General features: G+C 43.3%; 2 protein-coding genes across 12 annotated transcripts in view; both read right to left on the reverse strand.

The window, feature by feature from the left end:
* LOC136423644 (guanine nucleotide exchange factor DBS-like) overlaps positions 1-15,274 on the reverse strand; it is a 161,788-nt gene that overhangs the window by 79,924 nt on the left and 66,590 nt on the right. The window lies entirely within an intron of this gene.
* Positions 3,757-14,380, reverse strand: LOC136423617 (uncharacterized). Its single transcript, XM_066411852.1, has 11 exons — positions 12,774-14,380; positions 10,971-11,047; positions 10,560-10,648; positions 10,181-10,402; positions 9,811-10,039; positions 9,378-9,501; positions 8,872-8,963; positions 8,478-8,673; positions 8,069-8,266; positions 7,491-7,652; positions 3,757-6,374 (listed from the first exon to the last, which is right to left on the reverse strand). The coding sequence occupies exons 1-11, from the start codon at positions 13,461-13,463 to the stop codon at positions 5,643-5,645; spliced, it is 2,811 nt and encodes a 936-aa protein (XP_066267949.1). The 5' UTR covers positions 13,464-14,380; the 3' UTR covers positions 3,757-5,642.

Here is a 15,274-nt window from a genome sequence, read left to right on the forward strand (position 1 = left end):
AAAAGTCTATCTGATGCGACAGGTGGCCTGTTCTATTTATCCGCCTGTCAATCTTAAACTCACCTTCATAGCCTCGGAAATATCTAACCAAGCATCTTATCGATAAAAAAACACAATTCGCAAGTGATGATAAGTAACGTTGCTGAGTTGCAAGTTAAGAGATTCTTATAAAATGCAGAATAAACCCTACAGCACTTCTCAACATTTCCGCCATCGCAGGGGGAATGGCGCGTTAGTATGGCCCTGTGCATGCACATATTGATACTTTCCTTGCTGAAATTCAATGCTTCATTGGTGTGTGTGCGTGTATGTGGGTGCGTGTGTGTGTGCCCGCGAGTGTGTGTGTGTATGTTTGTATGTGTGTGTGTGTGTGTGCGCGCGCGTGAGTGTGTGTGTGCGTGCGTGTGTCTGTGTGTGCAGTCGCGCGCACCCGTGCATGTTACTCTGCGCAGTCTCCGTGTGGTTTGAAGGGCAATGGACATGTTTTTGGACCGGAAAACTCTCCCCCTTAAATGTTCCACTGTCTCTTAGGGTACCTTAGTTGAGAGCACACCACGCCTACAGTGTTCTTAACCTTAGAATTCAACACGGTACTATAAATTTTCTAATCACCGTTCAGCAAAAGTCTATCTGATGCGACAGGTGGCCTGTTCTATTTATCCGCCTGTCAATCTTAAACTCACCTTCATAGCCTCGGAAATATCTAACCAAGCATCTTATCGATAAAAAAACACAATTCGCAAGTGATGATAAGTAACGTTGTTGAGTTGCAAGTTAAGAGATTTTTATCAAATGCAGAATAAACCCTACAGCACTTCTCAACATTTCCGCCATCGCAGGGGGAATGGCGCGTTAGTATGGCCCTGTGCATGCACATATTCGGATACTTTCCTTGCTGAAATTCAATGCTTCATTTGTGTGTGTGCGTGTATGTGGGTGCGTGTGTGTGTGCCCGCGAGTGTGTGTGTGTGTATGTTTGTGTGTGTGTGTGTGTGTGCGCGCGCGCGTGAGTGTGTGTGTGCGTGCGTGTGTCTGTGTGTGCAGTCGCGCGCACCCGTGCATGTTACTCTGCGCAGTCTTCGTGTGGTTTGAAGGGCAATGGACATGTTTTTGGACCGGAAAACTCTCCCCCTTAAATGTTCCACTGTCTCTTAGGGTACCTTAGTTGAGAGCACACCACGCCTACAGTGTTCTTAACCTTAGAATTCAACACGGTACTATAAATTTTCTAATCACCGTTCAGCAAAAGTCTATCTGATGCGACAGGTGGCCTGTTCTATTTATCCGCCTGTCAATCTTAAACTCACCTTCATAGCCTCGGAAATATCTAACCAAGCATCTTATCGATAAAAAAACACAATTCGCAAGTGATGATAAGTAACGTTGCTGAGTTGCAAGTTAAGAGATTTTTATCAAATGCAGAATAAACCCTACAGCACTTCTCAACATTTCCGCCATCGCAGGGGGAATGGCGCGTTAGTATGGCCCTGTGCATGCACATATTGATACTTTCCTTGCTGAAATTCAATGCTTCATTGGTGTGTGTGCGTGTATGTGGGTGCGTGTGTGTGTGCCCGCGAGTGTGTGTGTGTATGTTTGTATGTGTGTGTGTGTGCGCGCGCGCGTGAGTGTGTGTGTGTGTGCGTGCGTGCGTGTGTCTGTGTGTGCAGTCGCGCGCACCCGTGCATGTTACTCTGCGCAGTCTCCGTGTGGTTTGAAGGGCAATGGACATGTTTTTGGACCGGAAAACTCTCCCCCTTAAATGTTCCACTGTCTCTTAGGGTACCTTAGTTGAGAGCACACCACGCCTACAGTGTTCTTAACCTTAGAATTCAACACGGTACTATAAATTTTCTAATCACCGTTCAGCAAAAGTCTATCTGATGCGACAGGTGGCCTGTTCTATTTATCCGCCTGTCAATCTTAAACTCACCTTCATAGCCTCGGAAATATCTAACCAAGCATCTTATCGATAAAAAAACACAATTCGCAAGTGATGATAAGTAACGTTGTTGAGTTGCAAGTTAAGAGATTTTTATCAAATGCAGAATAAACCCTACAGCACTTCTCAACATTTCCGCCATCGCAGGGGGAATGGCGCGTTAGTATGGCCCTGTGCATGCACATATTCGGATACTTTCCTTGCTGAAATTCAATGCTTCATTGGTGTGTGTGCGTGTATGTGGGTGCGTGTGTGTGTGCCCGCGAGTGTGTGTGTGTATGTTTGTGTGTGTGTGTGTGTGTGCGCGCGCGCGTGAGTGTGTGTGTGCGTGCGTGTGTCTGTGTGTGCAGTCGCGCGCACCCGTGCATGTTACTCTGCGCAGTCTCCGTGTGGTTTGAAGGGCAATGGACATGTTTTTGGACCGGAAAACTCTCCCCCTTAAATGTTCCACTGTCTCTTAGGGTACCTTAGTTGAGAGCACACCACGCCTACAGTGTTCTTAACCTTAGAATTCAACACGGTACTATAAATTTTCTAATCACCGTTCAGCAAAAGTCTATCTGATGCGACAGGTGGCCTGTTCTATTTATCCGCCTGTCAATCTTAAACTCACCTTCATAGCCTCGGAAATATCTAACCAAGCATCTTATCGATAAAAAAACACAATTCGCAAGTGATGATAAGTAACGTTGCTGAGTTGCAAGTTAAGAGATTCTTATAAAATGCAGAATAAACCCTACAGCACTTCTCAACATTTCCGCCATCGCAGGGGGAATAGCGCGTTAGTATGGCCCTGTGCATGCACATATTGATACTTTCCTTGCTGAAATTCAATGCTTCATTTGTGTGTGTGCGTGTATGTGGGTGCGTGTGTGTGTGCCCGCGAGTGTGTGTGTGTATGTTTGTGTGTGTGTGTGTGTGTGCGCGCGCGCGTGAGTGTGTGTGTGCGTGCGTGCGTGTGTCTGTGTGTGCAGTCGCGCGCACCCGTGCATGTTACTCTGCGCAGTCTCCGTGTGGTTTGAAGGGCAATGGACATGTTTTTGGACCGGAAAACTCTCCCCCTTAAATGTTCCACTGTCTCTTAGGGTACCTTAGTTGAGAGCACACCACGCCTACAGTGTTCTTAACCTTGGAATTCAACACGGTACTATAAATTTTCTAATCACCGTTCAGCAAAAGTCTATCTGATGCGACAGGTGGCCTGTTCTATTTATCCGCCTGTCAATCTTAAACTCACCTTCATAGCCTCGGAAATATCTAACCAAGCATCTTATCGATAAAAAAAAACACAATTCGCAAGTGATGATAAGTAATGTTGTTGAGTTGCAAGTTAAGAGATTTTTATAAAATGCAGAATAAACCCTACAGCACTTCTCAACATTTCCGCCATCGCAGGGGGAATGGCGCGTTAGTATGGCCCTGTGCATGCACATATTGATACTTTCCTTGCTGAAATTCAATGCTTCATTGGTGTGTGTGCGTGTATGTGGGTGCGTGTGTGTGTGCCCGCGAGTGTGTGTGTGTGTATGTTTGTATGTATGTGTGTGTGTGTGCGCGCGCGTGAGTGTGTGTGTGCGTGCGTGTGTCTGTGTGTGCAGTCGCGCGCACCCGTGCATGTTACTCTGCGCAGTCTCCGTGTGGTTTGAAGGGCAATGGACATGTTTTTGGACCGGAAAACTCTCCCCCTTAAATGTTAGTCCGCTAACCAAGCGTCTTGACGAGGAGCGGAGCTCGGGTAGCGAGCAAAAGTTACTCCAGGCCACTACAAGTCACCCATAGGTAAGCAATATACGAGACTCCTGTATATCATGTGATATGATAAAAGGCTGTTTAATGGTCCTACAGTGTTCTTAAGCTTAGAAATCAACACGGTACTATAAATTTTCTAATCACCGTTCAGCAAAAGTCTATCTGATGCGACAGGTGGCCTGTTCTATTTATCCGCCTGTCAATCTTAAACTCACCTTTATAGCTTCGGAAATATCTAACCAAGCATCTTATCGATAAAAAAACAATTCGCAAGTGATGATAAGTAACGGGCATTTGTCACAGTATTCCCAGATAATGTAGCCTTTCCACGTCCATACAACTCGACCAGGGTCCATACACACGACATCTAAACAGTGAAATGTTGTACTTGTCGCAGGCGACGTCTAAGCTAATGTGGGGTGAACGTTGGTGAATTGAAAAAAAGGGTGTACTGAAGGCACCCCTTCTTCATCCGTAGATAAAGACAGCTCTCCGTTGAGTAAACGCAAAAGGGTTGTCTGCTTATAGTAAATCAACAAGGTACAGAAAGAGTTTATCGAATTGAATTTAACATTTAAGGGGTATGTTACCGATAAACACAGCCGTACAAAAAATAATACATACAACCATTTATGCACATGTAAAAAAAGTTTATATACCGATCCATCCTCAGAAGACACTATGTATTGAACTGTGATCGGAATTGAGTAGGTTAATGATGAAGGACTGGTTTAAATATGGCATCAAAGGTGTCAATCTAAGGACAAGTAAATGATTATCTTACGCTACACGACAGTCAAAAATTAACTGAGTTTCATAGCTGGACGCCACACAACTAGCAACCATACATCATAAACAAAGTCTTTTTCACGGCAGAAGAACAGAGGTAAAATTTACAATATATACAATTGGTACGGCAATATAAAAGTCTAATTTCCGCTCCAACACAAACATTGTCAGTTAAAAAGTATATGTTTTAAGAGATTACAATGATAAACAAATGAAGCCACATATTTTAAATGTACGTTATAAGCGTCCGTAGAAGGCAGTGGCAGCTGGAGTGGAAAGTTAGAACTTCGGAAATACCTTCGAGTTATATCAACACTGTACAAACTATTTATAATTTTCGGTACAAACCTTTTCACAGATCCTATAGCCTAGCCAGTGTATACAAGGATTTCACACTAGGGAATATTAGACTCTGTACTACTAGTAATGCAATATACAAATATTTAGCAAGTACAATTACAACACACTATTAAATATACAATATGCAAATATTTAGAGAAGGGCAAAGAGAATGCACTACTAGTTATGCAATATGCAAATATCTAGCAAATACAATTGTTTAAAAAAATACAGCTTCTTTCCTCACACCCTCCACTTGTTACATATTATGGCACAGAAGGCGGTCTCTGTAATGTGCAATGAAGTGTGCACTTTTAGATATACAATATGCAAATATCAAGAGAAGGGCAAAGAGAATGCACTACTAGTTATACAATATGCAAATATCTATAGAAGGGCAAAGAGAATGCATTATTAGATATACAATATGCAAATATTTAGAGAAGGGCAAAGAGAATGCACTAATAGTTATGCAATATGCAAATATTTAGCAAATACAATTGTTTACAAAATACAGCTTCTTTCCTCACACCGTCCTCTTGTTACATATTATGGCACAGAAGGCGGTCTCTGTAATGTGCAATGAAGTCTGCACCTTTAGAGATACAATATGCAAATATCAAGAGAAGGGCAAAGAGAATGCACTACTAGTTATACAATATGCAAATATCAAGCAAATACAATTGTTTACAAAATACAGTTTCTTTCCTCACACCGTCCTCTTGTTACATATTATGACACAGCAGGCGGTATCTGTAACGTCCAATGAAGTCTGCACTGTTAGGTATACAATATGCATATATTTAGCAAATACAACAAATTCTCACTCTGTGAATGTTAGGTCGTAGGAATGGAGGTTCAGGACGAACAGCGTTCCCTCCTCAAAGGCATGCACTAACGGCTTACTGATTCGTCCAAAGCTCTGGAGTGGGTTAATCAAGCATTTCCCCCCTGTAACCTTCCAGAGCTTCGTTTCGTCATCAATCTCCCCTGCCCCATACCATTTGATGCAGGCCATTTCATGGGCATTATCTACAAGAAGGAAATGCTGTATCCTGCCGAAATAGTATGCGTCTCCCAGCTTCGTAGCAACTATAGAAGAGATTCTCTTTGCCCCTCTCCTTGCTTCATGCTCCTCGCACCTATACTCTAACAACCGATTAGTAACCGGATGCCGGGCAGAGGCAGCGAAGTACTTGACGACTCTATTTGCTGGTGTGGGAGGTGCCTTAATCTCTGAAAGAAGGCTTTTCAAGTTCAGGATACCGCCTTCATCGAACGCACTCGCCACTGGCCTTGTCCCTTTCAGGTGCGCCAGTTTTGCAGATGCAGCATCTACCTGTGTTTCTTCATCATCTTCTGATTCCTCGCCATCCTCCTCTGATTCCACGCCGCCGTCCTCTGATTCCACGCCGTCGTCCCCTGATTCCTCACCACTCTCTCCCTCATCTGGCCTTGCGTAGGCATAGGGGAGTTTGTTCTGGAATTCCACAGGGTCTCTTCTGGGAGTGGGCATCTTCCCGGCGTACTGCAGGCGCGTGCATAGACCATGGACCTGTAAAATGACAATGATGAAAAAACTTCCCTTGTATGTATTTGTGGGTAGTTTATGGACTTTTTCTAGATTCTGCGATATCCTCACACTACAGCTTTACATTTTTGCAGTGGGGGAATAAGATGAGAGAATCTAGGGATATTTTGGGCAGTATTTTCTCTTCTGGCACGGTGGCCAAAATTAACCTCCAAGCAGATGTATAGGTTGCTAAGACCGTATCCAACTGGCCGAAGAATTGGGTTGCAAAGAAAAATCTTCTGCCAGTTGGATACGGTCTTCACATCCTATAGATCTGCTTGGAGATAATGCCAAAATGGCCTGGATCTGAGTTGGGCAACGCGGAGACTTTGGAAACCACAGATTGTCTTTGCCTGGACGCCACGCTCTTGTTTTCACAGAACAAAAATAAAAACTGTAAGCCAATGGGTACGAGAAGCGTTATAACATGCCATGATAACACGTTAATGCTACTCCACGAACGTTAGACCCGACGACTAGGCCGGAACCTCTAGCGGGGAGGTGGAATTGAATCCCCTGGCCGCTGTACATAGAAGACTTCAACACATTACTGTCGCTTTACAAACACGTGCGAAGTGATTAGGTTTATTAGGCATTGATCGTTCCGTCTGTGGCCTTGGTGACATATATAGAGAAAACAGAACAAAATAAAACGCCTGAAAAAAACGAAAAACGTGTCAAAAACCAGCAGGAGCCAAACCTCTGCTTGGAGAACAGGGCCGGGCCACAATAGCGCGATTCAATCAGGCTACTTCCTTTGCGTCTGTGTCAGTGTGAAATCGAATTAGCTTAACAATGACGGAGCGTTATATAAAGTTATCTTTTTAGCTTCAACGCAAATGATATTAGAAATTGATCCAAACAAAACAGCACATCGGGCAATGGTACTTTATACACAGTTTCTAGGTTAACTTAAGTGTAAGTTGGTGTCCCTGAGATACTTAAAGATATCTTGTACCTTGCTTTCCCTTTACATAGTGCAGTCGATGGGTAGATAGAGTAAATCAGATCTAACAATCATCCTTTCAATCCTTCTTTAAAGTTCTTCCTTATCACAGTTAATAGAAAATAAAGTCTTATTTATATATTTGTAGCTACCTTGACCGCCTCCACCGCTGCCACTGTTGGATGACTTTTGTTGGTCATGCGCCGTAGCAAAAACTGCATGAACCTCTCGAACGACATCATCCAGTAGTGTGTGACAGGTCCAAACTCTTTTATGATGGCTGGGATGTGGAGTGGTAGGTGTGCCATCAAGGTCTGACAAAAAACATTACAAACTCATAAATAAAACAGAATGAACATGATGCATGCAAATGGTCCACTGTATTCTGCAGCTCAGGCAGTTGTAGAAACAACTTCTGACTGCAGAGTAAACTTACAGTGGTATAACTACTATACGAAGAGTAGGGAATGCATTCAACATATGCTGACTCCCAATCAAACATCAACTCTGACTCTACTGGGTTGCACTATTCAGCCATATCCATGGGTACATTTTGGCAATCACATCGACATATAATTAATTACCCAGAGAAAAGGCTTTTGCAATAAACTATGCATAATCTGAAAACCCGTTGACCCATTGAAAGGATAACATGTCTAAACAGACAATAGGTCTTAGTTAGCAGTTCTCAACGTTCATGTGCATCTTTCGTTGATGTAACAATTATTACCTGACAGGTCTGAGGGTAATCCCTTTCGTAGAGGCTCAGAGTCACAGCCACCTCCTCCTCTAGATCCCCAATTGACTCCATGTCTACCACTGGTGCTCCCAGCGTTCTAAAGGTGTCACACACGCGAAACAACGTCGCCCTCTGATCCGTCCCGAGCAGCCCCCTCACCGCGTACTTTATGACGTTATCTGTGAACAGCTGGTCACGGTACCAAAAAATAATACTAGTAAATAACGTGGCACATAATGAAAGTCAACATACACGCACCATTTGAAATATTTCATGGCCAAATGCAACATCGTAAGGTAATACAGATTGCCTGATATCTATAGCATGCATGATTATTATCCAAAACACAACACAACACAATGCAATGATTAAAAATGGTAGCGTAGATTAGATAATTTACCAGCGCCCATTCTATGCTCTTCATCCCCTGTAGCTGTTTCTTGTTGAATAGTGGTCTGACTCTAAAGTCGTACCCAATAGGGACAACCACCGAGCGGATGCGTTCATCTGCTAATGCCTTCTCCGGGGCACTCAGCTCGTACAGTTCCACTTGGCCCTTTGCCCTTTTTCCCGGTCCAGATGGTCTGCCTAGAATTCTAATGAAAAGGAAAGAAATGCATACTGTCAACATGCCGAAATATTGATCATATTCATACGCAGGGAAGTACAACTGTTAAACAGTTATCACTTATCAGTAGGTCTATTGGTCTAATGTCTTGAAAGGTGCGGTGGCAACGTGTCATATAATAAATATTCACAAAAAGCACATGTGTTCAATAAGATATCAGGTCTACCTGGGGGGTAGGCGTTCCTGCTCCATTTTGGTCACCTCTTCGAAGTTTGATTTGGATCCATGGATGACATCAACTGTTCCTTTGTTGATATTCTGCAAATGATCATTTGACAAATATGTATTTCAATGTGGGCAATATGTAGTGTCCTTTGCAGACTTCCTATAACGGCGGCGCATATATTGGGGAGGGGGGGAGGCTCTCTTATGCCAGCAAGGGAGTTGGCTACACAACTCCCTTGCCGGCATCAGGGAACCTACACCACCCCCTCTCCCCAATACATACGCCGCCGTTATAGGAAGTCGCCGAAGGAGGCTAGGCAATATTGTTGGTGAGACATTACACGGGATGACTTCTATACTTTGGAAGTAGAGGTTTAGGTCGGGATGGGGGTACGTAATAGTAGTGGCCGCGCAGTCGTAAGAAATAGCGGCCTACAAGTAACCCACCCCGACCTAAATCTTTACTTGGGGACTCTGAATTCTTAACAAAGGCAACTTTGAACATACTTTTTCGGTGTGCATCCAATCGACCTGCACACGATCGATGCTATAGGTTGGCAGAGCAGCGAAGGCTTCTTTCCCTGTCTTCCCTGTAGTGGCAATAATCTTGGCTTTTGCAGATGTAAGGCACCTTTGGGGTAAACAACATTCAACGATTAAGTTTTACACAAACATGCATTTTGCAAAAATAAAATCACCAACAAAGATAGGTTAATTAGGCATATACATCTGAGATTTAAGGATGAATTAATTGTTAACAACGTTTCAGAATTTAAAACAAAAGCTGATACATGTATTTCCTTTATAAACAGCTAAAGGTATACTGATGCAAAGTGCAATGGATACATTGTAGGGAAAGGTGTGTATGCTCTATGTCTGAAATAAGGATTTACATATCTTTTCCAACATGCGAAATTCGTGACTTTTTCAACACACGCACCTTATATGACGAGTGTCTCCCTGTGCTCTTTTGTCATCGATCTTCTTTGTCATCGCTACGAGTGCCCCCCCATATTCCACTTGGTTCTCCCGAGGAGGTGGTGGTCCCCTGGTCTCAGCCCTCCTGTGTGGAAAGCGGTTAGTGTCAGATCGCAGGGTCTTCTCCTCCAGAGGCAGGAACCGCCTATTTCCGGGAAATGTAGTCTGACTAATCTGACTGACACTTTCTCCTGGGACAGAACAGAACATGAACATGGTCACAGTTACAATTAGGTAGTTCAAGGGAAAGTCATGAAAGTGTGCGTATAAAACGTGTACCTAAATATGATTCCGCATAGAGTTCCCTACTACTAGTATCTAAAAAGACCTACCCGCTAGTTCACAATATGGGCAGGCTTGTATTGCTGAGGCAGACTGACGACACGTGCACTTGGTCCTTCCCGGCCAATCAAAGATGTAGGCTATGATGTCGCCGGTTAGTGTGAAAAACTCCTGTCTATAGGAGTCCCAAACACGTTGTCCATCCATCAGCTGAAGCATCTCTTCAACCAACACTTCGTGGTATGTGTTCATGTTCTTTGGGGTGAAGGGACCTGCAATTAAAATATCAACTTTATTTTTAGATTTGAAGCGGCGTGCATCAACGAAAGCGCAAACAAATTATATATGTTTTGTCATTATCATTATATACGAATCTAAAAACCAAAGCAGTGTACATGTAGTTACAACTACACCAGAAAGTATAATTACCCGGAATGATGCCCCACAGGCTGTAAAATCCAGTCTTGTCCCGAACTTCCGGTCCAAAGTTGTAGATTTTTAAGGTCATGGGCCAGATACTGAATGGATAAATGAAAACATATATTGTGCATTTTGAACAGATACAGTTTACAAATTTCAAATTAAAACTCTTGTCATTTATTCTAACGATAAAAGAACACATATGTTTCTCGATCGAAGGTTTGTTTAGTTTCATTAGGAAAATGATCTTTTCCACAGTACTTAAGTGTATGAAATAGGGAAATAAGTTTGTCATAATAAATCAAATTCAAAGCCTCTTTTCTACTTTTTATAAGCTTTCTATATTATTTCTTCCTTTTAAAAATCCCTTATATCTGGCTTAGATGGCTGTTTCACAAGTAGGGAGGCCAAATTCTTTACCTGTGTGGAATCCGTAGGTGTTGAAAAGGTTCACCTCCGTCCGTACTGTAACCAAATGCGAGCCCCCTTGCTTCGCCCTGGAAAAAAACAACAATTCCTTAATGGATCACATCTGCAACCTCCGAAGATAAATACCAGATAATTAAGGATACCGTTACGTAAAAAAAAAGAACGGGGAAATGTACATGTAGTCATGTTGGCACCCGACTCAAAGGAAAACAAAAGCCCGCAGTTATTGTCAATGTGCGAATTTCCTTAATTCCGTCACCGTTGTAATTTCATTGGCCAGCGGCACTTTGGTGCGAGCCCGATCTATTTCCTTTCAAAGAATGCACGCGAGCGACTGAAAAGAATATCATTTCACACTTGTCTGAAAGTGAAGCGTAATTGAATCAAATATTTGTTCATGGATTCAAAACTTATGCACTCACTCGTGTGTCAACTGTGCCTGATTTCTGTGTGTGATCAGAGGTGTGAAGATCAGATATTTCAAAAGAGCCGGGCCATAACATCGCCCCTTCTTAAAAAGCTGGCCAGGCCAGAGTTGTTTAACGCCACAGGGGACCAAATTAAAGTTAAAGAATTGTTGGCCTAGTTACTTTCGAAAATGAACTGATCTTACTTTAACTGCCCCGAATAGAACATATGGCTGGGGATCATAGTAGATAATCTAGACTACCACCGCGCGAAGAGGTTCAGACTAAAACGGAACAAAACCGTTACCGAGTGTTTTACGCTCAGAAGTAAAACGGTTTACTTTGCTGAAACGGTTCTAATCGTTTTACTTTTCTTTCTGGAATATGAAATGTTCGTGGTTGGCAACTGACCACCAAAGCCGCCAAGATAACGTCAAATAAATGAGGAAAACGATTTGTTCATGGTTTCAAAACTTATGCATTCACTCGTGTGTCAACTGTGCCTGATTTCTGTGTGTGATCAGAGGTGTGAAGATCAGATATTTCAAAAGAGCCGGGCCATAACATCGCCCCTTCTTATACGTGTCACATAGGCTTTATATGGTTATGAAAAAAATGGAGGTTACAGACGTCACAATATGTAACTGAAGAATTACTGACTAAGCGTGGTCAGTTACCTCACTTTTAACACCACATTATATCACAGTCAGGTAAATCCTCGTTTTCAACCGAGCGCGTTCAAGGAAAGTAGTTATCACTATCGTGGAGTTGTGAATTATTCCTCACGCGCGTTAGAAATGATTCTCTCTGAGACATCGTGTCTGATCATCAGGTACACGAAAGCCCGAAACGGGAGGCCAACGTAAATAAAAAACGCCCATTACTACCCCCACCCCCGACCAAAACCTCTGCTTGGAGAAAGGCACGAAAGCGAGTATCTTTCCAAGTAGAGGTTTTGGCCGGGAGTTAAGTACATCTGGATTGGGTTATTTAGCACCTCCAAGCAGATGTAGACAGAATTCAAGGGAACACGTGTGACAAAATAGTAGCAGGATTGAAAACCCGAACATAATCTTATACTGTCATGTGCTGTCAAAAGCTGGCCAGGCCAGAGTTGTTTAACGCCACAGGGGACCAAATTAAAGTTAAAGAATTGTTGGCCTAGTTACTTTCCGAAATGAACTGATCTTACTTTAACTGCCCCGAATAGAACATATGGATGGGGATCATAGTAGATAATCTAGACTACCGCGCGAGCCTTATTTTGCCGAAACGGTTAGAACGGTTTTATACTGACTAGTAGTCTTACCTATTGTCAATGGCCGAATTCGTATACACCGTTAAGTTTTCTTATGATAAAGAAGGGTTTATAAGAGTGTACACTTACCTTGAAAAATCCATCTTCTGCGTACATCTGTTTCCACAATGCTGTTTGGTGAATGTCGCGTACATACCGCGGTACTTCGTCATCCCACGAATCCTTGTGTTCTTGTAGTTTTTTCGCAATTTCGGGAACGGCGTAAAGCGATTTAAGCGTGTCAATCAGAGGGAAATGATGAAACTCCTTTCTTGCCTTCCCGTTGCTGTCCTTACGGACTTCATGGCAGACGGGGCAGCGGTCGGCATTCACGTTTTCCCCGCGGAACAAGACACAGTCGTTTACACACGCGTCGATCCTCACAGATTTCGGTAGCAAATCCCGTATTTGGGACTCTGCGTCTTTGTATGAATGTGGTACTGCATTAGGTATCCCAGCCTGGTCTAACAAATCCTTTATAAGGGCGAAAATGGCCGAGACGCATGTCTGTGTTAGCCCGGGATGGTCCGCTCTGAGCTGGAAAAAAGCGGCAATGAGTCCGATCCTAGTCCACTTTGAAGAACTTCCATTCAAGATGACAGGACCGTTCCTTGGGTCGTTCAAGTCTTCTAGTAGCTGCGCAATTGCTGGTTTTTCTCCCAAGTCTTGTTTCTTCAGATAGTCGGAAACCTTCTTCCTTAAGTGGTCACGTTCTGTCCTCTCAGAAACCCACTCCCCACATTCGCAACCGCATAATATCAACGAACTTGAACCTTCCATGGTATAACAGAGAGCGGAGGCTAGTTTAGAACTCTCATGCCATGGTGTTTACCCCGATAGTTTACAACACTGATGAACAGACTGTCAAAACCGTATTCTGTTCGTGTCGCAAAAGCTTGCCGTCCGATTGCCTGCGTGTTTCTATACCGAATGCCGGAATAGCCTTCATAAAAATGCCTGTACTGTACAAGGCGTCAAGCTGTTATCCGGAAACACTGTTTGGCAACATGTTGCTAGAGTAGTGATGGTGGTGATGGTAATTTGCGAACCACTCCATTTGACATTGAGGGTACAAACTGCATGATTGGTCACGCGAAAGGATTAACGACGTACACAAGCAAATCTACTTACATTTATGCTTATCAAGTTCTATTTATGCTTATATGTCACACAATGGAAAATTATGAATAATACAGTCATCTAAAACGTCCTTCTATCTGAAAAGATCCATATCTGTAAGGTTTGTAAGAGACGAAAATCACATTTTTCCTTCTAATGCCAGGCAGCGGTACTTTTGTAATTAGTGTCGCAGCAAGGTTCATGTATTCCACCAGGAGACATCTGGTCATCAATACTTCCTAGCCGCTCCATTAAATTAACACCATTTTGTTTATTCTGTATGAAAAACATTGGTGTTTGATGGTTGAGAGTTAAAAGGATTTCAAAGACATTGTCACCTTCATGAAAGGGTGGGAAGCCTTTTGATGACAAAATTCACATTTGTGTGAATGAACTTCAAAGACTAGGTCCTAGGGGGGGACAGGAACCGTATGTCTGTCACCTCAATGCCAAACTCCCTTTATAAAGTGAACGGGGATTCACTAGGAAGAAGTTGATCTGGGAAAGTTTCCGGGACTATTCTAAGTGATGAGACACTTGGGCGCTTCTGACTACTCTCCAAGCAGAGCATGGGTTTCGGCTGGTTTTTGACGTGTTTTTAGGCGTTATTGTCGTGCTTTCTACTTTGTCATTTTTTTTTGTCTCGCAAACACAACAAAAACGATGACAAAGTAGAAGGCATGACAAAAACGCCTAAAAACACGTTAAAAACCAGCTGAAACCCTAGCTCTGCTTGGAGAGTACTTCTGACCGGGTTTCGCGTCATTAAGGGAGTTGTAGGCCGGGGGGGGGGGGGGGCTCGGATCGGGAGGGACTCAGGGGTAGTTGGTTTTCGTTCCTAGCCTGTTTGGAGGTCGAGTTGGCTAGTTCCAGGTGCTGAGAAGTGACCTTATATTTACCGTCCCCGGGATTAGAAGTTTGTAATAATCAATTTCAGGTCGAATTCGGTATCCGTAAGTTCATTCTGTGGTTTCCAGTTGTAGGTCTATTTGTATAGTTGTATAAGTCCTTACGGAAGTCGATATATTCTTGGCAATGAAATTGTTTGCTCTAGTCTCATGTATCCGATCGATTAAGGCGGGTAGCGTAGATGGGCGCTGTGAAGTACTCTCCAAGCAGAGCATGGGTTTCGGCTGGTTTTTGACGTGTTTTAGGTGTTTTTGTCGGGCTTTCTACTTTGTAATCTCTTTTTTTGTCTCGCCAACCCGTAGAGTACGAGGAAAAAGGAAGTTCGGCAAATCTAACACTCACCCACACACCCTCGTTCTTCATGAGACCGTTCAGTGACGTCGACCCTTCCGGCGACACTCCGGACTTTTCGCCCATACCTTCTAATTGAGTTTCGCCATGGGTCGCTTCGGATAGAGTACAATTGCCAATGCTCTGCGTGTGTACATACATACGAACTCTCGTAGTGGTACAGAGAGTGACGGACTCTCGTAGTCGTATCCTAAACTTGGATCAGGGAATAC

This window comes from Branchiostoma lanceolatum, chromosome 17 (assembly GCF_035083965.1).
Source record: "Branchiostoma lanceolatum isolate klBraLanc5 chromosome 17, klBraLanc5.hap2, whole genome shotgun sequence".
Lineage (NCBI taxonomy): Eukaryota > Metazoa > Chordata > Leptocardii > Amphioxiformes > Branchiostomatidae > Branchiostoma > Branchiostoma lanceolatum.